General features: G+C 47.5%; 4 protein-coding genes across 7 annotated transcripts; 3 read left to right on the top strand and 1 right to left on the bottom strand.

The window, feature by feature from the left end:
- The first annotated feature begins 220 nt into the window (after window positions 1–220).
- LOC122625110 (serine/threonine-protein kinase S6KL) lies at window positions 221–18,099 on the top strand. 3 transcript variants are annotated; one of them, XM_043805013.1, is made up of 9 exons: window positions 221–825; window positions 2,258–2,361; window positions 2,428–2,644; window positions 2,707–2,830; window positions 2,895–2,993; window positions 3,050–3,208; window positions 5,521–5,609; window positions 17,476–17,763; window positions 17,823–18,099. In XM_043805013.1, exons 1-9 carry the CDS (start codon window positions 544–546, stop codon window positions 17,928–17,930), a joined length of 1,470 nt encoding a protein of 489 aa, XP_043660948.1. In that variant the 5' UTR covers window positions 221–543; the 3' UTR covers window positions 17,931–18,099. The 3 variants fall into 3 exon arrangements, with proteins under 3 accessions (XP_043660948.1, XP_043660947.1, XP_043660949.1); XM_043805012.1 differs by having other exon boundaries at window positions 222–825; window positions 2,252–2,361; window positions 17,823–18,093; XM_043805014.1 differs by lacking the exons at window positions 5,521–5,609; window positions 17,476–17,763; window positions 17,823–18,099 and adding an exon at window positions 4,897–5,269 and having other exon boundaries at window positions 225–825; window positions 2,252–2,361.
- On the top strand, window positions 3,222–4,901 carry LOC122625112 (autophagy-related protein 101). Its single transcript, XM_043805016.1, has one exon. It carries the CDS (start codon window positions 3,620–3,622, stop codon window positions 4,274–4,276), a length of 657 nt encoding a protein of 218 aa, XP_043660951.1. The 5' UTR covers window positions 3,222–3,619; the 3' UTR covers window positions 4,277–4,901.
- Window positions 5,997–9,551, bottom strand: LOC122625111 (protein bangles and beads). The gene is made up of 3 exons (XM_043805015.1): window positions 9,543–9,551; window positions 9,224–9,367; window positions 5,997–8,084 (listed from the first exon to the last, which is right to left on the bottom strand). The coding sequence occupies exon 3, from the start codon at window positions 8,081–8,083 to the stop codon at window positions 6,737–6,739; it is 1,347 nt and encodes a 448-aa protein (XP_043660950.1). The 5' UTR covers window position 8,084; window positions 9,224–9,367; window positions 9,543–9,551; the 3' UTR covers window positions 5,997–6,736.
- A 205-nt stretch (window positions 18,100–18,304) lies between the features above and the next one.
- Window positions 18,305–24,160, top strand: LOC122625109. 2 transcript variants are annotated; one of them, XM_043805011.1, is made up of 14 exons: window positions 18,305–18,584; window positions 18,733–19,248; window positions 19,338–19,387; window positions 19,443–19,638; window positions 19,709–20,732; window positions 20,790–20,924; window positions 20,994–21,205; window positions 21,267–21,338; window positions 21,411–21,688; window positions 21,746–21,926; window positions 21,986–22,234; window positions 22,287–22,736; window positions 22,801–22,977; window positions 23,039–24,160. In XM_043805011.1, exons 2-14 carry the CDS (start codon window positions 19,213–19,215, stop codon window positions 23,189–23,191), a joined length of 3,213 nt encoding a protein of 1,070 aa, XP_043660946.1. In that variant the 5' UTR covers window positions 18,305–18,584; window positions 18,733–19,212; the 3' UTR covers window positions 23,192–24,160. The 2 variants fall into 2 exon arrangements, with proteins under 2 accessions (XP_043660946.1, XP_043660945.1); XM_043805010.1 differs by having other exon boundaries at window positions 18,305–19,248.
- Window positions 24,161–24,225: the final 65 nt, after the last annotated feature.

Raw genomic sequence — 24,225 nt, 5'->3', positions numbered from 1 at the left:
ACTATCGATGGTAACTATCGCGTAGAAATTTTCGTGTTACTGAAAATACCAAAATGATCAAACTTTGCAGGAATATATTCCCAATTGTGTGACCGTTTCGTATAGAAAAATCATACTAATACTAATATACTAAGTCTACTAATGTAATACTATGATATACTTAGTATACACCACGCGTACCTAATTCGCAGTGTGCCCAGTCGCTCAACCGAGAACATTCGCGCTCAGGTGCCGCCATCTGGCCACACTGCTACCTGCACAACAACAAAAACAACACGCAGAAAAAAGAGCAAAATAGAGCCAGCCTTAGCTACCAAATATTTATATTAGAATTTCAACTTCTCTGGCTGCGAAGTGCGCGCTTTTTACTGCGAATTTTCGGCTGCCCCCACACACGCGCGCACGCACACGAACGGTGATTGCGCAATTCCAGTGGAACGAGTGTGGTGGTGTGCAGTGTGTGTGTGTGTGTAAACAACAAACGGACGACAAGGAAACAGAAACAGAAACAACGGGAATTGATTAGGACGAGTGGAGCTTTTGATGGGCAACTCGCAACCGCGTAATGCAAGCAGAAGCAGAAGGACATCCCAGTGGCCACAAGGCGCAGCGGAACTAGGCGCCACAGCCACCGATCACCACTACCACCAGGAGGAGCTGCAGCAGCAGCAGCAACAGCAACAACAACAGCAGCAGCAACAACAACAGCCGCAACAGGAGCAGGACCAACCGAGCACCAGAAGAATCCAGTTCCAGGCCCAAACCAATCTCCCAACCCAGTCCAATCCTCCGGGCGAGGAGGAACAGCCTGTACAATCGCAGCAGGTAATGAGTAAGAAGAGTCGCAAGTGGAGTGGGTGGGTGCTTGTTGTGGTATATAGGACAGGCTGATAAGGCAACCCACATGCATACTTACATACATATGTATAAATATATACAATTTGTTGGCCATGTTTGCCGTCGTCAGCGCGAATAAATACGGCGTCATTAATGGGTGTTGGGCTCGCGTTTTCCCCATTCAATTACGCCGCGGCTTTTGACCCCTGACCCCGCACGAAACCCCCCTTCATCCTCGCGGCTCCCCAAACCCAAAAGCAGCACGTGTGTGGGCGCTCTTTTCCGCACTTTTCAAATGCCCCGAGTATTTCCGCATTCGCATACGACTTTCATGGCCATGCCAATTGAGCCTCCCGCTGCGCAAATTCTGGCGCCCCCTTATCAAATCCGCCCTCCCGCGTGCTCCCTACTGTATTCTCTGTATGAATCTGGGGATCGCACAGCCCACACGGAGATCCAGCTCCAAAGATCTGTACGTTATGCTCCATACGCGTGTGTGTAGCCATACGGAATGGTGACCCTCAAGCAAAGAAACGCTGGCCACAGTCGCGGGCAGGCATATTGGTACGGGTTTTACAAAAGCGTAATAAACATGAGATAACCGAAAACGTATTGAACTCTCATTAGTAGTTTATTAAAGATTTCACAGCAGCCATCAATATTAGTAGATAAAAATATACATACAAGAAACCTAGCTGTGCAATGTTTTTCAAACGAATTTGGAAAAAGATAAGATCAACATGTTGACTATTATAAGTGATAAGCGCATTCTTAATCATACGCTTTATTAATCGATTTGGTATTTAATAGCTTTGTTAATACAACTACAAATCAGTAATTTCGTGAAGAAAGACGATATCTTTTCTACGACGTTTTTTTTCCAAGAATGTGTCATAGTGCATATCGAAAAACAGCTGATCACTTTTGGTGGACACCACTGTATGGCCTGTTGACGATTCGCTCTCTCGCTCTCTTCTGCGATTCGTTCCCAGCTGTTCGATCATCGGTGGCGTTGTTTGTTTGCAAATATTCATAGGCCATAACGCACGTGTCGTCGCCTAGTGAACATCGCAGAACCAGAATCGTCTCCTACGCCTCCGTAGAAATTCGAAGACTGCTAGACAGTTTTCTGCGAATTCATTAGCCAAAGTTCCCGGCGGAAAGGGCTAGGGTAACCGTTGAAAACGACGCAGGTAAGCCGCAATAAATCCGCTGAGCCCGTTTTCAGGCCGTTTTGTTGGCTTCAGCGCTGGTCATTCAGCAGACAGGCAGTCCGCCGCGTGTTCAATATATAAATAACTTACATACATCGTATGTCTTGTATGTATATACGCACGCATGGGATAGATAGCAGTGAAGGGCAAGAATTATGTATGTACTGAATACCAATACCTAATGATCTGTCTTGTTCCAGCAACAGCTTTCCACCTGGAGTCTTGGCAGCCTTAGTGGAGGACGACTCAACTGGAGCTTCTCCGGCGCCCGCAACTCATTTCGTCATCGAAACAAGGCCACGCGAAAGAGGTACTAGAATCGCTTAGATAGCTTTCCTTGAGTTTCCATATTTTATATACCAACATTTCCTTCCAGCTTGACCTCACTTCATGGCTCTCGTCGTGGCAAGACACAGTGGCACCGACCTCTGACCAACTCAATCTTCAACTCGCACTTTAAGGAGTCCAGCAAGAACGATCTGTACCGTATTGATCATTTGGTGGCCAAGGGAGCCTTCGGCGTGGTCTTCAAGGTGTCCAGCAAGACCGACAACAGTCTGTGCTACGCCCTTAAGGTGCTGAAGAAATCAAAGGTTGTTAAGCATTCGGCTTCAGTTCTTCCAGAGATTTAGTAACACCATAACTTGTCTAACAGCTCATCGAAGACAACAGCGTCCGGCAGATTAAGGACGAGGCGGACATTCAGAAGGTGTGCGGCCATCATCCGTTTATCGTGAAGCAAATTGATCTGTGGCAGAATCGCCACAACCTCCATATTCGTACGTTGTGATAAAACTATATTAACGATTTCGTGTGTTTACTCAATACTTATATCCACTGCAGTATCGGAGTACGTACCCAACGGCGAGTTGTTCTCAAAAATAACCCACTTCTCCATTGATTTGGTTCGATTGTACATTGGCGAGATAGCACTTGCCTTGGGTGAGTAAAAGAGGTCGCAAGCCAACTCAGCAAAGTTTCACGTACGCTGTTTCTAGATTTTCTCCACAACGCTGGGATTATATATCGCGATGCGAAGCCGGAGAACATCCTGCTAACTCAACAGTTTCACATAAAGCTAACCGACTTCGGCCTTAGCAAGTGGCTCAAACTGGGGGCAAACACGCGCACCATGTGTGGCACTTTCAAATACATGGGTACGATCTAATCCAACTTAAACATACAAACACTTAAGTAATAGATTTAGCTGTTAAGAGGCGCGCCGATCCATCGCAATCCGAATCGTTCAAAGGCATTTTCGAAAAGAAAGCCCAGCAAAAGTAACTTAGAAGCAAAGGGAACAGAGCAGTATAGGAAAATAGGATACTATTATTTAAGCTATAAAACTATGTACATTTAATGAGAAAGGTTATTCAACTGTGAACATTACTGTGAGCCAGTAAACAAAATCAGAGAACAAAGATCAGACTTCAGAGGCATAACATAGCAGGCAGACGATAGTAAGGGAACAAGGGGAACCAAAGTCACAATACCGACGTAACACTGTATATAGGCAACACACAAACCCAATCTTAAGCTCTCAAGCTCAAGCCGCAGAAGTTATCGCGATGAACGCGCGTTCGCAGGTCTTTGATCTGACCATGGAGGGTCGTCAGGTGGACGAGGCGGTGGCTACCATCTTTCACACCGTCCTATTCCACCGCTGCCTGGGCAAGTACATGTACACGGGCGACGCCCAGTACTCGATTGGCACGGTCGGCTACACGGACGTCGATTGCAACTTTATCGACTTCACCTACGTGTGCTGCACCTCGGACAGCTTGACGCACAAGGTGAAGCGGGCCATCAACTCGTTCAGCGAGAAACTGCGCTCCAACGAGAGCTGCGGCTCCGGCCAGATCAGCCTGGAGTTCTTCCAGAAAAAGAAGAACCGCTGGCCCTTCCCGCAGGAGTCGATACCGTGGGAGGTGTGGACGGTGCACCTGGATCTGATCAAGCACGAAAACGAGGATGAGAGGCAGCTATGCCGCGAGAATGTCTCCGATCTCCTTACCGAAAAGGTCATATACATCACCGAGCTGATGAATCGGCACGACTACGTGCCCAAGACGCCCAGCCAGAGTGAACTGGACCTGATCTTCGACACATCCTTTCCGGACGTGCAGCCGTATTTGTTTAAGTTTGACTACTCCACCTCGGGCTCGGCTGCTCCCTCCATGGGCAACGCCATGAAGAAGATCATCAAAGAGACGCTCGCAATGTGACGGGCTGGCGGGGAAATCGTGATCCTCCACCCACCACTGTGTAGTTGGGCCACTTTGGTGGCCACTGCTTAGTTAGTTGCTCGCAAGTTAATTTATTTGTACTCTCTTTTTTTTTCAAACGTTTACGCCTGGTGTTTCGTTGCCCATGACGACCAGGGGTGAGTCATAGACAAGGGTGATAAGATGAAATGCGAAGTAATTAATTATTTATGTCACGTCCCTGCTGAACTAGATCGTTTTACATATGTATAGGCTTTCATCTTAATTGTTCTGCCTTAATACTTTTAGTTGTTATTATTGCTCTAGATGTCCAATAGGTTCCATTGACCACCGCGCTTATCCCAAGAGCATGATATGGGTAACTTCTGGGCTCACATGTCCACATGGCAGGACTTAAAAGCAGGAGGGAAACTTGCGTAGATAGCCATGGAGAGCCAAAGGGAGATGGGTGTAGATTGCATAGGCCACCATTAGCTATCCAGATCCCACCAAATGTATAAGCTATAGCCCCTTTATTATCCATGCGAAACGTTCCAAAAACCAAGCTCTGAGCTCCACTAGCAAGCCGTTAGCTGTCAGCCGAGCAAAATATATTGTGTTAATTATATCTTAATCGCCAGTGTAAATAACGAAAACGATGCAAGCTATGAAATTGTACGCGGTGTGCGAGAGAAGAGCAGAAGAAAAGCAACCTTAACGAATTCAGAACCCATCTAAACCTAATGTTGAGATCGAGGCAAGTGGCGGTGAGGCGGTGAGGCGTTGAGGCGGTAGAAATGTATGTATAAAAGATTGTGATTGTACTTGTAGTGATTAAACGATAGTACCGACTCCATGTATCCATGGGGATCCAATATATAGACGTGTATGTATGTAAATCAATGTTTATCTGTATGTCCAAGCTATAAAAGTAATCGATAAATGTACTTTACGACTTAACTAATATTGTAATATCGAATTAAGCAGAATAAATCCTTTGAAGCACACGTTCAAAGTAGAAATGTAATTGGCCTTTTTGCGAGCATTATCCCAAATATTATCTATCCATCCAATCATTTCGACCAGTCATGTCTCGTTCCAAGTTCCCCAAGCTGTCCGCATCTCTTGTCCGTATATCACACTCCATGTCCGTATGCCCACGTATCATCCTTCGAATTCGGCGCGCCGAAAAATGAAAACCATTGCCTCTGCACCATTTGTTTTGCGGGTGGGTAAAACGTTCTCCCACTCTCGTATCGTTTCAGCACCGGAGATTCTGTGCGGGGAACCTTATGGCCATGCGGTGGACTGGTGGGCCTTGGGCGTTATTGCCTGTCAGATGCTGACGCAGAAGGTAAGCGACCAAATCCGGTAGTCGGTAATTCAATCGGTAATAGCCATTCAGAATTCAGAATGCGAGCATGCGCCATCTCGGCAAACAGATAAACCGATTTCTAGCTAGCCTTATATCCACGTAGTGCAATCTCAGCAGATCTGGAACTGGGGAACTGGTTTGCTGCATTGCATCTGTGGGGAATACTCGGTGTGGCCTGTCCACAATAAAGCTTGGATAATTGGCCTAGCCGTCAGAATCAGAGCTCTGTAATCAAGTGTTGTGCATTCGATTCGAAGTCTGTATTTATCTATTCTATGTTCAGGATTATACGTTTCCATTCCCCCCAAGTTGGGATTCCATTCCCCTCAAGCTGGGATTCCATTCCCCAGAGAGTGCGCGTTGTACTTTAGTTTTTCGATTTTTATTTAAGAATTTTCTCAGTCTATATAAAAGCATATATACTTCTTCTCATATATACGTTATAACACTATCGTTATTAAATGTAGTTTCATTATGTTAGAACTCAAATAAAAAAAAAGGTTTCTTTCATTTATAATGTATCATAGGCGATACTCATCGAGTGCTGGCATCGTTTGGGGGTGTTATTTTTCGAAAGGACTTGGTCATGAACTTGGTCTTGGTTTGGACATGGGTGACATAGGTAGGCTGATCTATGAGTTTTTTTTTGAGGGTAGGGGTGGGTCGGTTACCGGGTGGTTGTCTTGCAATGACTAAGATTTAATTAAGATTACATTAATTAAATTATAATTATAAGTATTACTTTATGCCATCTTAGCGGTTTGTCCTGTTTGTTGTGTGTGTTGAATTGTTAAGCCTACGCGTGGTTACCATCCGATCCACTTGGTTCTATTGATCCTGGGGGGCGCCATCCTCTCCACAGTTCTGCCCATATTCATACTCATTGTACGCTTGGTTGTGTGTGTCATTTCGTTCTGCTCCATTTACAACTAAGGATACCACTAACTACGATCGTAATATTAAGACGCTGCCAAGGCGTTAGCAGTGGTGCGATGGTCGGGAGGATTGGTGGTGCTGGTGTTGGTGTTGGTGTTGGTGGTGCGGGTGGTGCGAGCGGTGCTGTGTTGGATTAAGGCAAGGTGGTAGATGTAAAGCTCTTACTATCCCTAGTTGGATTCCTTCGATTCGCTGCTCTCGTCCGACTCCTTGGACTCCGAGGAGCCATCGACCTTGGACTCGGACTTGTCTGACTTCTCCTCCGACGACTTTTTGGGCTCGGCCGATGGTGTCTGGGCAATGGGCTGGGCAATGGCCACGGGCTCGGCAGCTGGTGCTTCGTCGATCTTCTTGGCCTCGGGCACGGCAGCAGCGGCGGCAGCAGCAGGGGCAACGGGCTCTGGTGCTCCAACTGGGGCGGCTGTCTCCTCCGTCTTCTTCTGCTCGGGCAGGGCCTTGGTAGCGGTATCAGCGGCTGGCTGTTCCTTCTCCTGCTCCTTGACGGCCTCCGTCACCTTGGTGGCACCGGCCGGAGCGAATGGGGCAGTGGTCTTTAGGACGGGAGCGGACTCGGCCACGGTCTCGGTGCTCTTCTGCTGGTCAACTGGCTTGGGGGCCTCGCCGGACTTGGCCTGGGCGGCTTGGGCAGCTGGAGAAGCAGCCGCGGCGGCGGGCGACGACTCGATGGACTTCTTCTCGGGCGCAATCACCTGGATGTTGGAATCCGACTTGGGAGCCTCTGGGGCGGCGGTGGGTGCGGGTGCGGGTGCGGCTTCAGCGGCCTTGGCTGGCTCCTCTGGGGCAGCGGCAGCAGCGTCCTTCTTGGCCTCCTTCTGTTCGATTTCGTTGATCCTCTCCTGGCGGGCGGGCTGCTCGGGCTGCACGGGTGTCTCCTTCTCGGCAACGACTACGGCGGGAATGGCTGGCTCCTCGGCGGACTTGGCATCGATCTTGGGCTCCTGGGGCTTGGCCTCGTCGACAATTTGCTTCTGCACCTCGGCATTGGCGGCTGGTGCCTCGGGGGCCAGTTCGATGGCTTTGGTGGCCTGGGGCTGAGCGGGCTCGACAGCGGGTTCCGCCTCCGTGCGGGCAGTCTTCTCCTGCTTCTTCTCGGCCTCAACGGGTGCTGTCTCCTGGGCGGGCTTGGCCTCCTCGGGCAGGGTCTTCTTCTCGGGAATGGCTGGAGCGGTCTCTACGTCCGGCGCACTCGACTTCAGTTCCACGCTGTTGATCTCCTTGGCTGGCTCGGCGACTGGAGTGATGGGAGCTGCGGCGGTGGCGATGGCGGCTGGCTGCTCTGGAATGGCGGCCTTGGCTTCGATGGTCTTGGTCTCCGCCGGCTTCTCGGCCTCGGGCTTCAAGGCGGCAGGCTCAGCGGCGGTGGGCAGCACGGTCTTGGTGAGGAGCTCGGCCTTGGCACCGTTGTCCGGCTGGATGGCCACCTCCTCGTCGGGCACGGGCAGCGCCCAAACGCTGGCCAGGCACACGATGGCCACGAAAAGTAGTTGGCACTTCATTCTGCAATGGAAATGGAAACGGCAAACGGGGGACTTTAATTTAGAACCCACAAAGCACTCGGGCTGCACAATGACCCTCGCTGAGATTTTTTTGTTATATGTATATTTCTTTTTTTTTTAGTGGTCCGGACTTTCTATTCCGTTTTAAATTCCCCAATCATCGTTTCGTCTTCCGTGGAATTACGTTTCGTTTGGTTCTTTTGTAATTCGTTTAAATGAAATTCTACCTCTGAATTCAATTGGCTGTCGTCGGCAGTTCGTAGACCCGGTTCGCCAGTCCTGCTGGGCATCCCACTTGCCTGGCTGCCTATGCATCTAATGATGCCTCTGCCTCTGCCTCTGCTTCTGCCTCCTTTCTCCCGCCTCCGCGACTGGCCCACATTGAAAGCGTTTAATTATTCAAATGTGGCACTTAAACGGTGATCACTTAAGTTGTTTAAAACCAACCATCTCCGACCATCTCCGACCATCTCGCACCATCTGATAACGACGGAGACTTGCAAATTTGCCCCCGCAAGACGGCCATCTGCTCATTTCCTTATGCTAATTAATGCGGCCGTTTTATGGCCATCGATGGACCCTAATTTATTGAAAGAAACATATCAGCCATAACGGTACGGATTCCAATCGAATGGGGTTCTTGAGCCCAGCCACATAAATAATGTGCATTTGAATATATGCCCGAATAGTATATGGTATATGGTATATCGTATTGTATTGGCTGCACACTGCCATTTGTTACGCAAGCAACGATGTCTGGTCGAGAAGCCATGGTTCCCCCATGGTTCCCCCATGGTTCCCCCATGCCAGAGATACGATCTTTATAATTTACGAGCGGCTCTTGTTGGCCAAAAACTGCATTTAGGGGTACCATAGAGTATGTACGTTGACGCCAAGACTTGGCAATCGTTAAACTCGTTAACAGACACGCTGGCGGTGATTTGCGAAACCCAATCGGTTGGCTCAGCCATTTGGCCACTTCGATAGCCCAACGCGATGCAGATAAGGCAGGCTCGTTCCTATACTTGCTTGCTCCAAGGATGCCACATTCCACCACCCCCCATTCCTTGGGGTCACCAAGACCAGACCCGGTACCTTTGGCACGAATGTTTCGATACCTTGGCCTTGGCCAGCACTCACCTCTTGATGGATTGACTCGGCTGGAACGTCGATTTAGAAACTGTGTTTGCTTTGGCACTGCGTATCTCACAGATACACTTATTTTTACCGATTTGCGGTTTTGCAATTTTAGTTTGAGAATATTCTGGGATTTCGTTTCGCGCCCTGCAACAAAACACACAACGCACAGAGTTAAAAAAAAATAGGCTGGATTTTTGTTTTAAAAAAAAAGTATGTGATATATGTGATATGGAGGATTTGTGTGGTATATGTATGTATGTATGGATGTGTATATTCTTAATCCACTGCGCTGCTGGACTGGCCTGCCGCGTGTTCTCACCGGTCAGTTTCAAGAAACACTTTGAGTGGATGCCAGCGTGCCGGGCGTTTATATACACTCGTCGCCGGATCACGAACGCCCGAAGTCGACGTCGGCAGAGCATCGGCGGTATGGCCATAGACAGCGTGCTAGGCACGAACGTCGCAGCAGCGGCGGCAGCAGCAGCAACAACAGCAGCAGCAGCAACAACAGCAGCAGCAACAACAGCAGCAGCAGCAACAACAGCAGCCGCAACAAGACGCAGCACGCAGCAGTCGCCGCAGCAGGCAGAATCTTTGGAGGATGGGGCAGCGCGGGATGGTGTACGTGCGAGTCGCGCAAGGATCCCGTGGATATGGATATTTTTAGTTCGGCATTCTAAGCCGGGAATGGATGAGCTCCAGAACTATAGAACTTCCCATTCCAATCCCAGCTCCCATCCAGAGAACCCTTTCTCCATAAATAGACGGCAAATTGTTCACCGTGCGCTGTCTATTTTTAAAGCGAATGCAATTTGTAAGTCTTCTGCAGAGCGACTTCTTTGGCAGACCGCAGATACCTGGTATGATACCTTGGTATTTGGTACTTGGTAACTGGTAACTGGCAACTGTTGGTAGGATCTATTTATAAAATCGAACTAGCCAGGATCGCTGGGCGCGCTGATCGATTGCCATAAGCGTCATTAAACGCAGCACGATTTTCAAATGCAGTTGGTACGACGACGATGATAATATCAGCAATCAGCCAGGGCCAAAGAAAAATGCTTAATTGTGGTTCAATGCAATTGGCGGCGGAGCAGCTCGGAGGCGGCAGAGGAGTTGGCCTGGCGAAAAAAAACAAACCGGTATCTACTTGGGCACGAGACGGGGGGATTAGGGGGCAGGCCAACATGCCTGCTAGTTCCACCAGCAGCAGCACCTCCACCACCACCACCACCAGCACCAGCACCACCAATGGCACCGCCACCAAGAACTTTAGCAATCGAGCCAAAGACGAACTAAGCCAGTGGCCATTGGAAGAGGAGGACCAAACCAAACCAAACCAAACCAGACCAGACCATTCGACCAGGCTGCATGCATTCGATCCCGCCGAGGAACATCATTAACATAATCAAAGCAGGGGGTTTCCGATCGTTGATTATCTTAGAATGATAAATGCCTTGGGGCAGCTCCAAACAGGCCTGCCGATTCTTTTTATAGACTGCCACCAGATATATGTATAGCATACTATACTAGTACCCAAGCACCCAAAAAGGATAGATGAGTTTAGATCGATGGAAAGTTCCATTGCCTGGCAGAAAGTGATGCTACACAAACTAGTAGTTGTCGCCTATGAAAATCCACATCCACGACCTCTGCGGTGCCTCCAAATTGTGTTACTAAAGGTATAATGCTTATACACCCGAAAAAAACCAATACAAGCCAGTGATTTTGATTTAATAGATTCGTAAATAGATCATAAAGTGTACTTTAGATCCAAATAGATCTCTTAATATCGTATGATGATATCTTTCAGACCTTAAAAACAGTAGATGGAAGATTTCTATCGTATGATAATATCTTTCAGACCTTAAAAACAGTAGATTGAAGATTTCTATTAGTTCGTACATAAAATGATGGAGCCTCTAGCATCATATCATCCCACTTTTCTCTTTGGGTGTGCGCCCATGCCTTATAGAAGATACAAGATACAAGATACAAGATACCAGATACCAGATACTATTGCGTCGACGCGTCTCTAAGGTCAGACAATCGTTTAGCGGAAAAGTTCTGGGAGAGCTCTTAAGTTAAACGTGCTCTGATTGGATTTGGAAAGAGTCTGATTTCAGAATGCACATTATGATACAAGTGGTGCGAGATAGTAAACGAGATGGAGGAGATAAACGAGGGAAAGCCGCATTAAGTCCGCTGTCGAAAATATTTGAACGCGACCCATCTGTTTATTTACGACCCGTTTTGGGTTCGGTTTTCGGGGTTTTATGAGCCCATGGATTATCTCTCCTGGCCTGTCTACCTGTTTTTTTTTTTTTTTCATTCCAAATCTATATTTAGGCTGGATTGGCCACGTTGTTGCGTACCTAGGAACTTGTAACTTGTGTATGCAAAATCAATGGATGGATGGCTAACCAAAATACCAAACCAAAATATATACCCAAATACCCAGAACCCGAAAACCTTTATGACCCAACAGCCAGTCGTTTTGCCAATTTTGAAGGTCGATCCACAGCGCCGTAGTTCTGTAGATCTGTAGATCTATAGAGATCTGTAGTCTGTAGATCTGTAAGTCTCGTCACGAAAATGAATCTCATAATCTTTAGATATTTGCGTTTAGAAAAATCATGCATAATTGCAATTATTAAGTTGCTCAATGATTTCCATGGATGAACGGCTGTGGAACAACAACTCTGTTCATGGAAAAAGATGACGTATTCGTCGAATGGTGTGACTACCGTGCTAATAGTCTAAACTTAGCTTAGATTTAAATCGCACTTTTACGAGTTTAATAAGAGCTTCTATTAACTCAGGTTTGCCATGGCACTTTGCAAGTCCTTGTATATGCATACATATTTACTTGTACATACATACATATATGTTTCCACTACTTACACACTCCGTTGAGAATATCCCCCCACCTGACATTTAATAGCTCGATCTAAAAAAAACCCCAGCTCTGCTGGAGGACAACCAAGTTAGAGGAAAACCTGAACCACTGAGTCCCATCCGAAGTAGGCGATGCTATTAAAAATGTGCGATTGAATAGGGCACACCGACATGGTTATACTCTTTCTTGAGATTCTATTTATTCTTAGTCTTGATCAGCTTCAGAAACTCTGTCTTTACTGGCAGATCTTAAGTAGAAATTTCTTGTTGTTTTGATTATTGGTATGGCTTCTTGTGCAGGAGTTACTTCCTCCTAGAAGTAAGGGTATCCAAGATGTGGAGAAACCTAGTCCAGCGGCCTGGGCCAAATCAAATGCCACATTTTGGAGGAGTTGGTGGAAAATTGGCCGGGCACGGGATGGTGCTGCTCTGTGAGCTGCTCCTCCGATTCTCGGATTCTCAGATTCTCCGATTCAGCGATCCTCCTCGCGTGTCGTCCGATCCGAAGAGGAAGTGGAAGAGGGAGGAGAGGGAATGCGGCGCCTTAGAGGTGGAGGGCAGGATGCGAAAGCACTTGGCTGCTGGGCCAAGTGGTCAGTTAATGGCTGCACTGGTCTTCTCATTTTCTTGCGACATTTTTATGCTCTTGACTTGCATAAATATTTGCCTTGGCCCGCAAAAGGGAACCACTTCTGGACGTAGATTTTCTGCAGGCTCTTTGCTTCTTTGCGGCGACTGCAATAAATTTGTGCGCAGCGGACACGACTTGGCCATGGATGTGGACTTGGACTTGCACTGGAGTGCAGTAAGAGCCTCTTAAGATTGGGTGAACGGGGTGCTGTGGGGTGGTGTGGGGTGGGGTGGAATTGTATCGTGGAGGGAATATAATATAAAAATGCACATGCGTTGCAATCAACATGAACATTGTCCTGGTCGTCAACACAAAGGCGAAAAGGGAGAACTAGCATAGATCGCGAGGCAGGAGCATTACCATCATCATTATCATTATCATTCTGGCCAAAGGTAATTACACCACACAACATGGCTTTAGTCGCAACCATGGCCTGTTGTTTTATGGCTCAGCCAAAATGTGCACATCCAACGTGCAACGTGGGCCACCTTGTTGCCCAGTGCTTTGCTGCTGCATGCCACATCCACAGGCGAGGCACATACGTGTGCGCATATACACAACCCAGTACTAGACCTGCGATCGCCAGCAAGACAGCAAAGCAGGAGAGCAGCAGAGTGGCAGAGGAGCAGAACAGCGGCCGCCGAAGTCGCCTTTTGTATCTCATGGATACATAACTCTTTGTTATTGGCCTTGAATGTCCTAAGCACGGAAAAGAGGTCATTGTCGCATAATACACCGCCTGTCCAGCCCATCCAGCCTGTCCAACTGCTGGACAATGACAGTGGACACTGCATGGCGGCTACTAGAGAACCTGGACTGCTGGATGGACAGTGGCGATTCCATGTTCCCCTCCAGGGGATAAAAAAAACTGCAAAATCTATGCGCGACGTTCGCCTTTGCTGTTTTGAAATTTGTAATTAAAGTAGACACGCATTTTAATGACTGTAATTGAAAAGGGCCCATCCCCATCATCATGGTCGTCATGTGGCAGTCGGGCTCCTCTGGACGAGATCGCATTGGTCTTTGGCCAGATATTGTAGAAGTGCATGTGCATTTAAATAAATGCAGCACGAATCTGGCAATTGGCAATTGAGCAACCTATTACGCCACATGGATTCTGAGCCAACTTGCCAAACATCTTGGCCAGGTCGAAGAGCACTTCCTGGCGCGTTTGTTTAGGTCTGCTCGCTCGGTGGAGGCCACCACCAGCACTCATACTCATACTCATACTCATACTCATATACTGAGAGTATATACTCATCGGCAATGGCCATTCGAAATCCGAAATCCGTAATCTTGCAGATTGTTTTCGGTTTTTGCCGCTGCGCACTTCAAGTATTGTCAATCCGTTCTTGTCGGCTTCCTTTTCTTTTAGGTTTTGGTTTATGTTTTTATTATTTTGGTTTTGGTTGTAGTTTTGGCGTTGGCTTCGGCTTTGGCTGACTGTGCAATATGCGATGTACAGTCAGTCAGTCGATTAAGACAATTATCTCTGGACATTAATTCTGGGAAATATAAAAATAATAATCACTATCAAGCGTTTTTTTCTGCGCTCGCACTAAACATTGTCGCGACGATAATTGGCCAACCGAGCGAATGGCAGCCGGAGAAGGAAGGCGGTTGATGACCTATGCCAGTTCAAACGGAAGATGGACTCCAGCAATCCATGACTGGGCCAGGGCCAAGCTGTGCATGCTTCTGTGATCTAGTTAGCCAAATCAAACGATTCCAGCTGATTTGACTACACGGCGAGAAAGAGTGTCGTACTCTAGCGATACTGGTTAAACTATAGTAATGATATATAATGATATACTGCTCAGCTAGCTTAGATTTCAAGCACTTGCAGCTAACTAAACTAAATCTTCTTCGCCAATCCAAAGGTTATCCCCATTAAAAGCCATTTGAAGTGTAATTAGGAGCGACTTGGCTTAGATAGTTCTAGTTTCCATTGTAGTGTAGTTGCGATGGAGTGGTGACAGTCGGGCCCAGCTTGTCCAGCAACTCACGTGCCGGCAATTACAATTACCATGCGTCACATTGTCAGCGATAAAGTAGATATGTTATATATGTACTATATGCCAGTTTGGATGGACGGACGGAGATCGCCAGCGTCTGCGGGAACCAGAGCAGAATCAGTGGAGCGCTCGACTCATCTCATCTCATTTCGCAACTTGTTTTCGAATCAACGAACCAGGAAGGTGGCATGGCATGGTCAGTCAGTCCCAGTTCCAGTGCCCCGGTGCCTGCTCCAACTGTGCTGATAGCCTGATCTACCCCGATCTGCCCACCGATGATCATTACCTCCCTTTGCCCCGCCCCGCCCCGCCTCGCTCGTCTGTGATTTAATTTAATTTTTCTAAGCTAAGCACAGCCCAAACTGTTTCACTTTGTCAACATTTCGTTGTTTGTCAGTTGGCGGTCGCAGCCGCATTGATTAAGCTTAATTTGTTGCTCCAAATGCAGGTCAAACCTTTCGAAATCTCTCGGCATTAGGCCACCACCACCACCACCACCACTCAATGCATCCCAAGTTGGACTTTTATCTATATATGCTATGCTATGCTATGGTATGTCATCTATCACCTTGAGTCTGGGAATGACTAAGAAGCAATTCGCTGACATTTCCCGAATGCCACCTGCTGTTTTCCGCCTCCGCCGCCACCAGTAGTCAGTAGTCTCCCATCATAGATGCCATTTTTGGGTCATGCCCGAGAGGTGGCCACTGCTGTCGTCCGGGTGCAGTGCAAGTTAAGTTCAAGTGCGTGCATTGCTCGAACCCGGACTACGCTCATCCGCCATGAGCAGCATCTATCCCACCGTCTACTATGTGTACCCATGCCATATATACTATATATATACTCTCGTATATGTGCGAGTATTCAAGTGCAGCCCCTGTAATTAGCAGCTAGTCAGTGTCAGTAAGTGGCTCTTACATGACAATTGCGTTTGTCAAATTAGATTTGCATGAATTTAGCTACTCAATGGGGAGTTGTTGCTACAGCAAGTTACTGTATTCCATTTCAAACAGAGGCTCGGCATAAAATTCTCCAGAGCTTGCGACATATCAATGGTGCCACCATGATTTCCATGATGATTCCCTTTCTTTTCCGCTCACATTTGAGTTGGCATGCGAAGTATTCGCCCGTCGATCTGCCATTTGCCACATATGTATGTATTTCCCCATCATTCCCTTCCTGCCATGTGACCGCAGATGTGGAACGTACGTACTCGGCAAGTGAGAGTGCGAGTATTACAGCACTCTCCATGGCGACAACGACAGTAAGTCCAGCAACAGCAACAACTACAGCAACAGCAATAGCAATAGCAATAGCTACATCCATCAACTGGACAAAAAAATTGTCTATTTCTATTTTAGAAGTAGTAGCGCGCTAATTGAATCCAATTTGCATGCATTAGCGCTCGTGGAGCCGACCTGAGCTTTGCCGGGCTAGTTGGGCTAGTTGGGCACAGCCGATCTTAGACATGGATCTAATCTGGACCCAAGTCGGGTATCCAGATTTCAGACCTCTGATTGCCACCGTCTCCGCATCCACCGTCCACATTGTAATCAACATAATTGCAGCTTCTTTTGCAGACTCATTGCAGGGGATTGACTAAAATGGGGACCTAGAAGTGATGCTGAAATTGTTAGAAAAGTTCCAAAGAGTATTTATTTACTATAGTTACTATAGTTATTGCGATAGTTATTGCTATAGTTATTGCTATAGTTAATGCTATAGTTATTCATATAATTATTGCTATAGTTTTTGCTTGTGATATTGGCCTTTAAAGAAAATAGAACATTGTAATACTGTGATTCAGCTATATTAGTTTTGTATTTGGAGCATGTTACTCATTGGATACCTCGACCTTTTCCTAAGCTGTTTAGACTTGTATTCTTCTTAATAGAACTGCATAGTTCTATAGCTAGTTTAGTTGTTATTATTAAAACGAAGCATATGTAATAAGTCGATTGTTCAAACAAAGTTCTGTCTTAAAAAAGTGAATAATAAGTAGGCCCATTTTAGTTTGCACCATTATAGATAAGTGACATTTTTAGTGGTTAACATAGCATATAAAATGTAAAAAAGTGGTGTAACTATTTTAAACAAATACTCGATTTCCTACAAGAATTTTAAACCATAATACTGAGGCCCGATGCACAGAGTCTCGTTTCTAGTTTCTGTTTACTCCACTTTATTGGGTTCCATGGCAAAAAAGAAAAATAAAATAAAAATAAAAATAAAAAGAAAAAAAATCCGAGCCATGTGGTTAGCTGGCTCTGTCAATAAGCTGACGTTTGTGATTTGCGTATTTGCGTGCTCATGCGTCTGTGCCAAATTGTTTGGTTATTTCGATATGATTCAGGGCGCCACCATTAGCATTGTTTGGTTGTTCGGCTGTTCGGTTGTTTGGTTGTTCGGTTGATCGTGTTGTCACCGGACGCTAATTGTTATTTTTTGGAATAGTTGACCGAGCGGCGGAGAAGATAAACAGAGCTGTATGGTGTATCATCGCCATGATCTCTTGCAGACTTGGTGGTTTCCAATCAGAAGCTTAGTCACACAGGTTCCAAGTTGTAGATCTATCTAGGAATACCTGTATAACTTGAAAGAGTTACTTGGAGTAAGGGGTTTGCGACTTGGCTAATTTCCAGGGTCGCTGAAAAGTATGCTCCAATAAGCGGGATTAACTGAGAATGATACCCTATACCCCATTGCAGTCGCCGAACATCAAGCGGCACCTGCTGCGCCGGCGGGAGAGTGTGGAGCCGGAGGACGGCCTGTCCAATGCCCCCTCCATTGCCCAGATCAACGGCTGTCTGCAGGACAGTGACGGCGACAGCGAGGACTTCCTGCCGGAGGAGGTGCAGCACCTCGGCCACGAGGGCAGGGATGTGCTGCGCAAGCTGCTCACCATTGAGCCGCGCCAGCGCATCCGCAGTGTGATGGCGCTCCAGAGGATTGCCCTCTACAAGGACTACAATCTGAGCTCCAAGCAGCTGCTAAGCGTAAGTCACTACATTCAGCTTACCTTGCCATGGCATAGTCCTCCAATTGCCATTTGCAGCTCTCGCCGCGGGAGATCATAGCTAGGGATGGCATCCGCATCTACGAGGACAGGCAGTTCGATCAGCTGACCAATCAGTGTGCCATCGATGCATTCCTGGACTTCTAGCTCCCGATTTGGAAGAGCCATTCAAACAAAATCAGCCATATTTTTTCCACTGGTTTCGGTATTATTTTTTCCACTGCAACGTTCCATTAAATTACTATTTTTGTACAAAAATGTTATACTCTCGACACGATTTACGAATGCCTTTAATTTGAAAAGTGAATATGGCATGCATACCTTAAAATTGAACCAATTGAAAATTGTTAAAATAATAATAATAAATTATATTCCATATTGTGCTATATTGAGCGTTAAATGAAAATGTTTTCGAAAAGCGTGCAGTGATAAATTTCAAAATTTATTAACTGAGTTGTATTACATTTCGAATGTTTATGTTTGTATTATATTTTCAAGCTCGAAAAGTAATTTTAGTCCAATGCGCCAAAATAAATGTTTTCCTTGTTCTAAAAATTAAATGTGTCTCTATTGATAACTATATTAATAACTATATTAACTTTAGAAAGATGTTCTATTTGAAATCTGTTTTGATCACTTGCATTTGATGTATAAATTTCTTGGAGTGTTAAAATTAGCTTAAATACGCACTGATGATATTTGATAAAAACTTTCATGATTTGCTAATTATTTTTTTGAGTGACAGCAAGTGCTGTGTGAAAATCAGTGACGGCAAATGAGTTTCCTGTCCAACGTCATTAGGTGCGTGCGTTGTGTTTGCCCAAACATTTCATGGAAGAGTAAATAGAAAGCTCGCCGAACGTGGGTGGCATTGTCATACATAACCACCCACGTAGACTTTCCGCATTTCCCGGAGCTTTTCCCCCAGCTTTTCCCCGTTTTTCCGCAGCTTTCTCAGCTTTGTCAGCTGCTGCTCGCGCCAGGATGTGGACACGAACAGCCGGGAGGAGAGAACGAACGAGAGCGAATGAGAGCGGCAGCGAGAACGCGAAGGATTCGCAGCGAGCGTGGACTTTGGACTCGCTGGTATCCTTGCAGAGAGTCCTGGCGGCGGAGTAGCGGAGGTAGCAGCAACAGCGGCAGCGCAGTTACAGCTATTGGCAACAACAAATACATACACATGCACACTCGCACATCGATATCCGTATCCAGAAGAGGTCCTTTCTAGAGGCAGGAAAAGCAAAAAGTGGACACTGCTCACTGGTCACTGGTCACGACTCCTCGACGCATCCCAGAAGCGGTTGTGGCCGCTGCCGCTGTGGAAACTGCAGTTTCGCATCGCAGGACAGAAGTACACCCACACACACGGCCAGGATACATGGCGCTACGCGAGATTAGGCAACTGCAAGCAGGACACTAGAAAACCGCCATGGCACTGGTGCACACATTCCTGGGCACCTGGGAGGTGAGTGGCTTCGTTGCCTTCCAACTACCTGGTTATCCGGTTATCCATCTAACACACACACACAATACACACACTCTGAAAATCCACAGATTGTCTGCTGCACGTTCGAGGGCAAGCGGGAGCTGTCCGGTCTGGAGGGGTAAGCTAATCCTGCAGAGGCGCGTAGCCAGCCATCCTAATCCTCTGCCATTTAGCATCAAGTTCCGCCTGGATGACACCAGTGATATTACCTGGTACAACGACCTGGTCAGCCCACTGCCGGAATCCAAAGACTGCGGCACCTACTGCGAATCGGCCAGTGTTCTCTTCAGCTGCGAGACCTTCGATGTCCACGAGATCAATCCGCGCCTGGTCTTCGGCGCCTTTGCCGGCCACAGCATCGAGTTTAGCGTGAGTATTACATGTGTGTAACTCATGCAGCGCCCTTTTGCCTTAACCTTTGACCTTTGACCAATCGCAGACCAACACCTTAACGCCGACTGATACGCTAGTGCTCAACTGCGAGAACTGGTATGCCGTGGAGTGCAAGCGGCTGCAGGACAACCAAGCCGCCGGCCAGGAGAAGCAACTGAGCTTTGGCGAGGCCCTGCAGGAGTCCTACTTCAGCGATGTGATGGTGAAGAGCTCCAGTGGCCTGGAGTACGCACTGCACGCCTCCATACTGCGGCTCAATGGCTTCGATTGCAGCATGTACGTGAACAGTGCCCCGTCATCGGCGACCGCACGTCCGGCGACCAGGTCCTGCCACAGTGGACCGAACACCCCGAATCCCATTAGGATCTCCGTGGCGCCGGCGGCCAACGATGATGGGCACGACAAGTCCCTGCCGCGCCTCAATCTCTCGCCCATTTACCTGCAGCCGCCGTGTGACTTCCAGACCATGCCGTCGTCCGGCTTGGGCGCCCAGCGAGTGCATCAGTTCAGCAGCAGCTTCAATTGCCTGAGCAACGGCAATGCCGGTGACTCGGAGTCGGTGGTCAGGACCACGGGTCTGCTGAGCCTCGAATGTGGTGGTGGGGGCGGTGGAGGAGGCGGTGGCGGTGGCGGGATGTATCGTCTGCCGCCCACCTCGCACTCGGACTCGCACCTGGAGACATCGCAGTCGCACTGCAAGAACATCTTTAACTTCTGCCAGGACCTGATGCTGCAGCCAACGCCCACGCCCTTGCCACCGACCACTGGCCTGGCCATCTGCAGCATCCGGAGGCCACCACTATCGCCGTACCGTGCCCGCAGTCCCTCGCCTTTTCCCAGCTCCATGGACACGCCGCCCTCGTCGCCCCTAACGCCCGTCGGTGTGCTGTGTAACCTGCCCAACTTCCTGCTGGGCCCCATCCTGCACTGGCTGTACACGGAGTCTCTGCTTCCCGACCTGGACGAGGATGTGTGCGAGAAGCTCATCAGCTTCGCGGAGCTGCAGCCTTCGCTTACCAAGCTGGTGGAGCCGACTCGCAAGTACCTGCGGCTAATACGACTCAAGAAGTGTAAGCATCACAATCAGAGGCTATATATCGGAGTAACTCCTTACCGATTGCTTTCAGTTGTGGTCAATGTGACCATGGATCTGCACGGCATTCTCAATCGGGTCATCCAGTGCATCAATCCCGGGAACATTACCCGCGATCCGGCGCAACTCTATGCCACTTTTCAGGATGCCCTGCGCGAGTGTGCCATAGGTGAGTGATCCGATCCACTGGGATATCAGTTAGCCAGTTTCCATAAGGGGTTGCACCTTTTTTTTTTAGGCTGCGCCAAGGTGCTGCAGTTCTGCAATATCTTCATCACGGATGCCGCTCACATGACGCGATATCAAAAGAACGAGATCGTCAAGTACATCCGCACCCGCATTCCCATCTTCATGTCGCAGGTTCAGCAGCTGCTGCAGAACGTACTTGGCGTCTTTGTGGGTCTGAGTGTGGATGAAAAGGCCGAGCTGGTGAATTACCTAGTACCTGAAGTGAGTTCGAATGCAACTGGCCACATTGCCGCCTGGGGAACTAATCTAATCTAACCCACAGATCGAATCAACCTTATTTGTATTGACCGCTGTGATAGAGAAAATCAAAAACTCACTGGAAATCATGTGTAAGGTGAGTTATCAAGATTATCAAGGCTTTATCTCGGGTTCCTTAAGCTGTATACTAACTATATGAACTGCTTAGGACCTCAAATGCTCCCACTTGGATCTCTCGCTACAACAACAACAGGCGGACGATGCTATTGTCATGAAACTGCAGATTGCCGATGGAGGCGAACCATCGCCACGTCCTCGTCGCGGTGCTCCCGTGGGCCTAACGCTCTACGATAATCTCTCGGACAAGCAGCGCCTGAGTTCCGCGGAAAACGACCTGAAGTTCGTGCTCTACATGTACGAGGTGCGGAAAATGCGCGACATTTACGGCCGGATTGTGGCGGCCCTCGAAATAATCAAGGACAAAAAGTGGGTGAGCATGCAACATGGGTTATCCCAACTAATGATCTCTAAACCACGTTACAGGACTACGTTCTGCGAAATGGATTTCCTGAGCAAGAGCAGCACAATCAACCAGAACCTCGAGCAACTGATTATGGACATACCCGCTTACATCTTCATTGTGGAGAACCTGTCCGATCGACTGGACGACAAGCTCGGCTGGAAGGAGTTCAAGTTCTGCTTCAAACTGGCCACCAGTCAGATAGTAAGCACAGTGGGTCCACTTGGTTGGCTAAGATCGGCAGTTTAACGTGTACTTCACAGAATGGCGTCATTGCCAAGCTGCTGGACCACAAGGACGCGCTGCGAGACGCCATCAGTCAGATCTGTATGCTGGTGCGAAAACAGGAGTTCACCCAGTCCGTGATTGAGCTGGGGCTGCTGGACGACACCTGTCTGCTGTCGAACAACTTGAAAATGCCCGATCATGAGAACAACCTGAATCAGGGCCTGAGCGACAAGGATGCCATGTATCTGGATCGCAAACAATGCTATGATTACAATAGCATTAAGGTAAGGAATTTGCATATCCTAGGCAGTCATCTCACTAACGATTCTCATTCAGTTAAACCTCATTCGGCACCTCTGCGAGCCACCCATAGCCGCCAGTAGCAATCTCTCGAAGAATGCCCTCCGCCTGCTGCACTCCACCCAGCTGGCCGACATGGAGTTCGAGGTTCACACCTACGCACCCACGCCCAGTGCCGGCAAGGCAGGAGGCGGCACTGAAGCTGTTGCCGAAGCCGCGGAGCCGGCAGCGAAGGCGCTGCAGGTGCACAGCTTCAAGGCACATCGGGTGATCGTGGCCGCTCGCTGTGAGTGGTTCAAGAAGGCCCTGATGTCGGGCATGCAGGAGTCGATCAACCGGAAGGTCATTATCACAGACACCTCGCCCGTGATCTTTCGACGTCTGCTGCTCTATCTCTACGGCGCTCCCATCGATCCAACAGTTGGTGCCGAACAGGTGTGCGAACTCATGCTCCTGGCCGATCGCTACTCTATAGATGATCTTAAGGTGAGAGAGTTTTAGGGTACTTTAGCATTTGATCAGCTACTATAACCATCTGTAAATCGAATAGGAATTGTGCGAGAACACGCTATACGCTCTTATTGACGAGGACTCCGTGGTCTGCCTACTGGGAATAGCGGATCGCTATATGGCCACTGCTTTAAAGTCGAAATGTCTTTCTTTTCTCTCGCAACATGCGCAACTGACCAAGTGTGAGATATTCAAGGAATTGCCGCAAACACTTCAGGTGAGCACATGGATATGGATATGGATGAACGATAATCACATGAATGCACATTCCGTTTCAGCTGGAAGTTATGGATTTGATACACTGGTTCGGACGCGTCTCGGAGCCGTGGAACGATCGCGGATTCAAGCCGCGGAGCAGCTCGCGCCACAGCCTAAAGAGTCCTTCGAAGCCACGCTCGCGATCGCGCAAGTCCTCGCCCTCCTACATGTGACGCCGACAAAGCGCCATTGAACACACGAATGCCAACTTCTTGTGATAATTTTAGAAGACTTCGCTATCCAGATCATATGGATAAAATAGTCAGTAAGGCGGGGAGTGGAACATGTTAACCAAGGACGATCTATGCCACGAGTTTAGACTATACAGGGCGCGAAGATTGCATTAATCTCACATACAGGAATGACCAGGACTCGGCCTTTCGTCTCCGATTGGGTAAAATGTATCACCGGAACAGAAGGAATATTCCCCAAATATCAAGCCAAACAATATGGGCAAACATGACCTGATTTTAATGAGTTTTACTTAATTCACTCGTAGGTAGATAGGATTTTTGCGTTTAATTTAAATGTTTTCTCTCGAATTCTTTCATTTATGTTGGAAATCAGTTTCCACAAGTGTAAATCATTTGAACAGTCGGATTTTGCTTGATTACAAACAGCAAAAGATCGAATAAGTATAGAACGAGAATAGGTGTAAATGTAAATACACAAAATGAGTAGTATAGGAAAACTTTTCGAAACACTCCTTATTTCGAAATTCTGTCTGTTTTGTGGTCCACTTGTGGCGTAGGTTAGTTGTACACTTATATTCTGATGACGGGTAGGTAGAATCTAGTCCTTTGGAAATGCCAAAGTGAATAATTGTTTTGTATTGGACTAACGTAATATTGACAAAATGCATAATACTAATACTTTCGGTTCACCGAAGATTGTTGGCTACACTATTGTAAACTAACTAGCGTATTTTGACATATAGACACATATTAAATTTAAAACTAGACTATTTACCACGTGACGCATTCTCATGTGTTATGAGGAAATTCGACGGATTTTATGTAACGACAGCAGTGTATTTTTTCATTCGATTTGAAAGCGTATCAAATTAACAGAATATGTGTACAAATATTATGTGTAAATTACATTATTGTACTAATTCAATACATTTCTTGTTGTCTTTTTAAAACATATCACAACCTAACTCTTTTTATTAGATACAGATTATAAAAATGTACGTATGTAAGTAACG

This window comes from Drosophila teissieri, chromosome X (assembly GCF_016746235.2).
Source record: "Drosophila teissieri strain GT53w chromosome X, Prin_Dtei_1.1, whole genome shotgun sequence".
NCBI lineage: Eukaryota > Metazoa > Arthropoda > Insecta > Diptera > Drosophilidae > Drosophila > Drosophila teissieri.
This window is presented reverse-complemented; position numbering and strand designations above follow the sequence as displayed.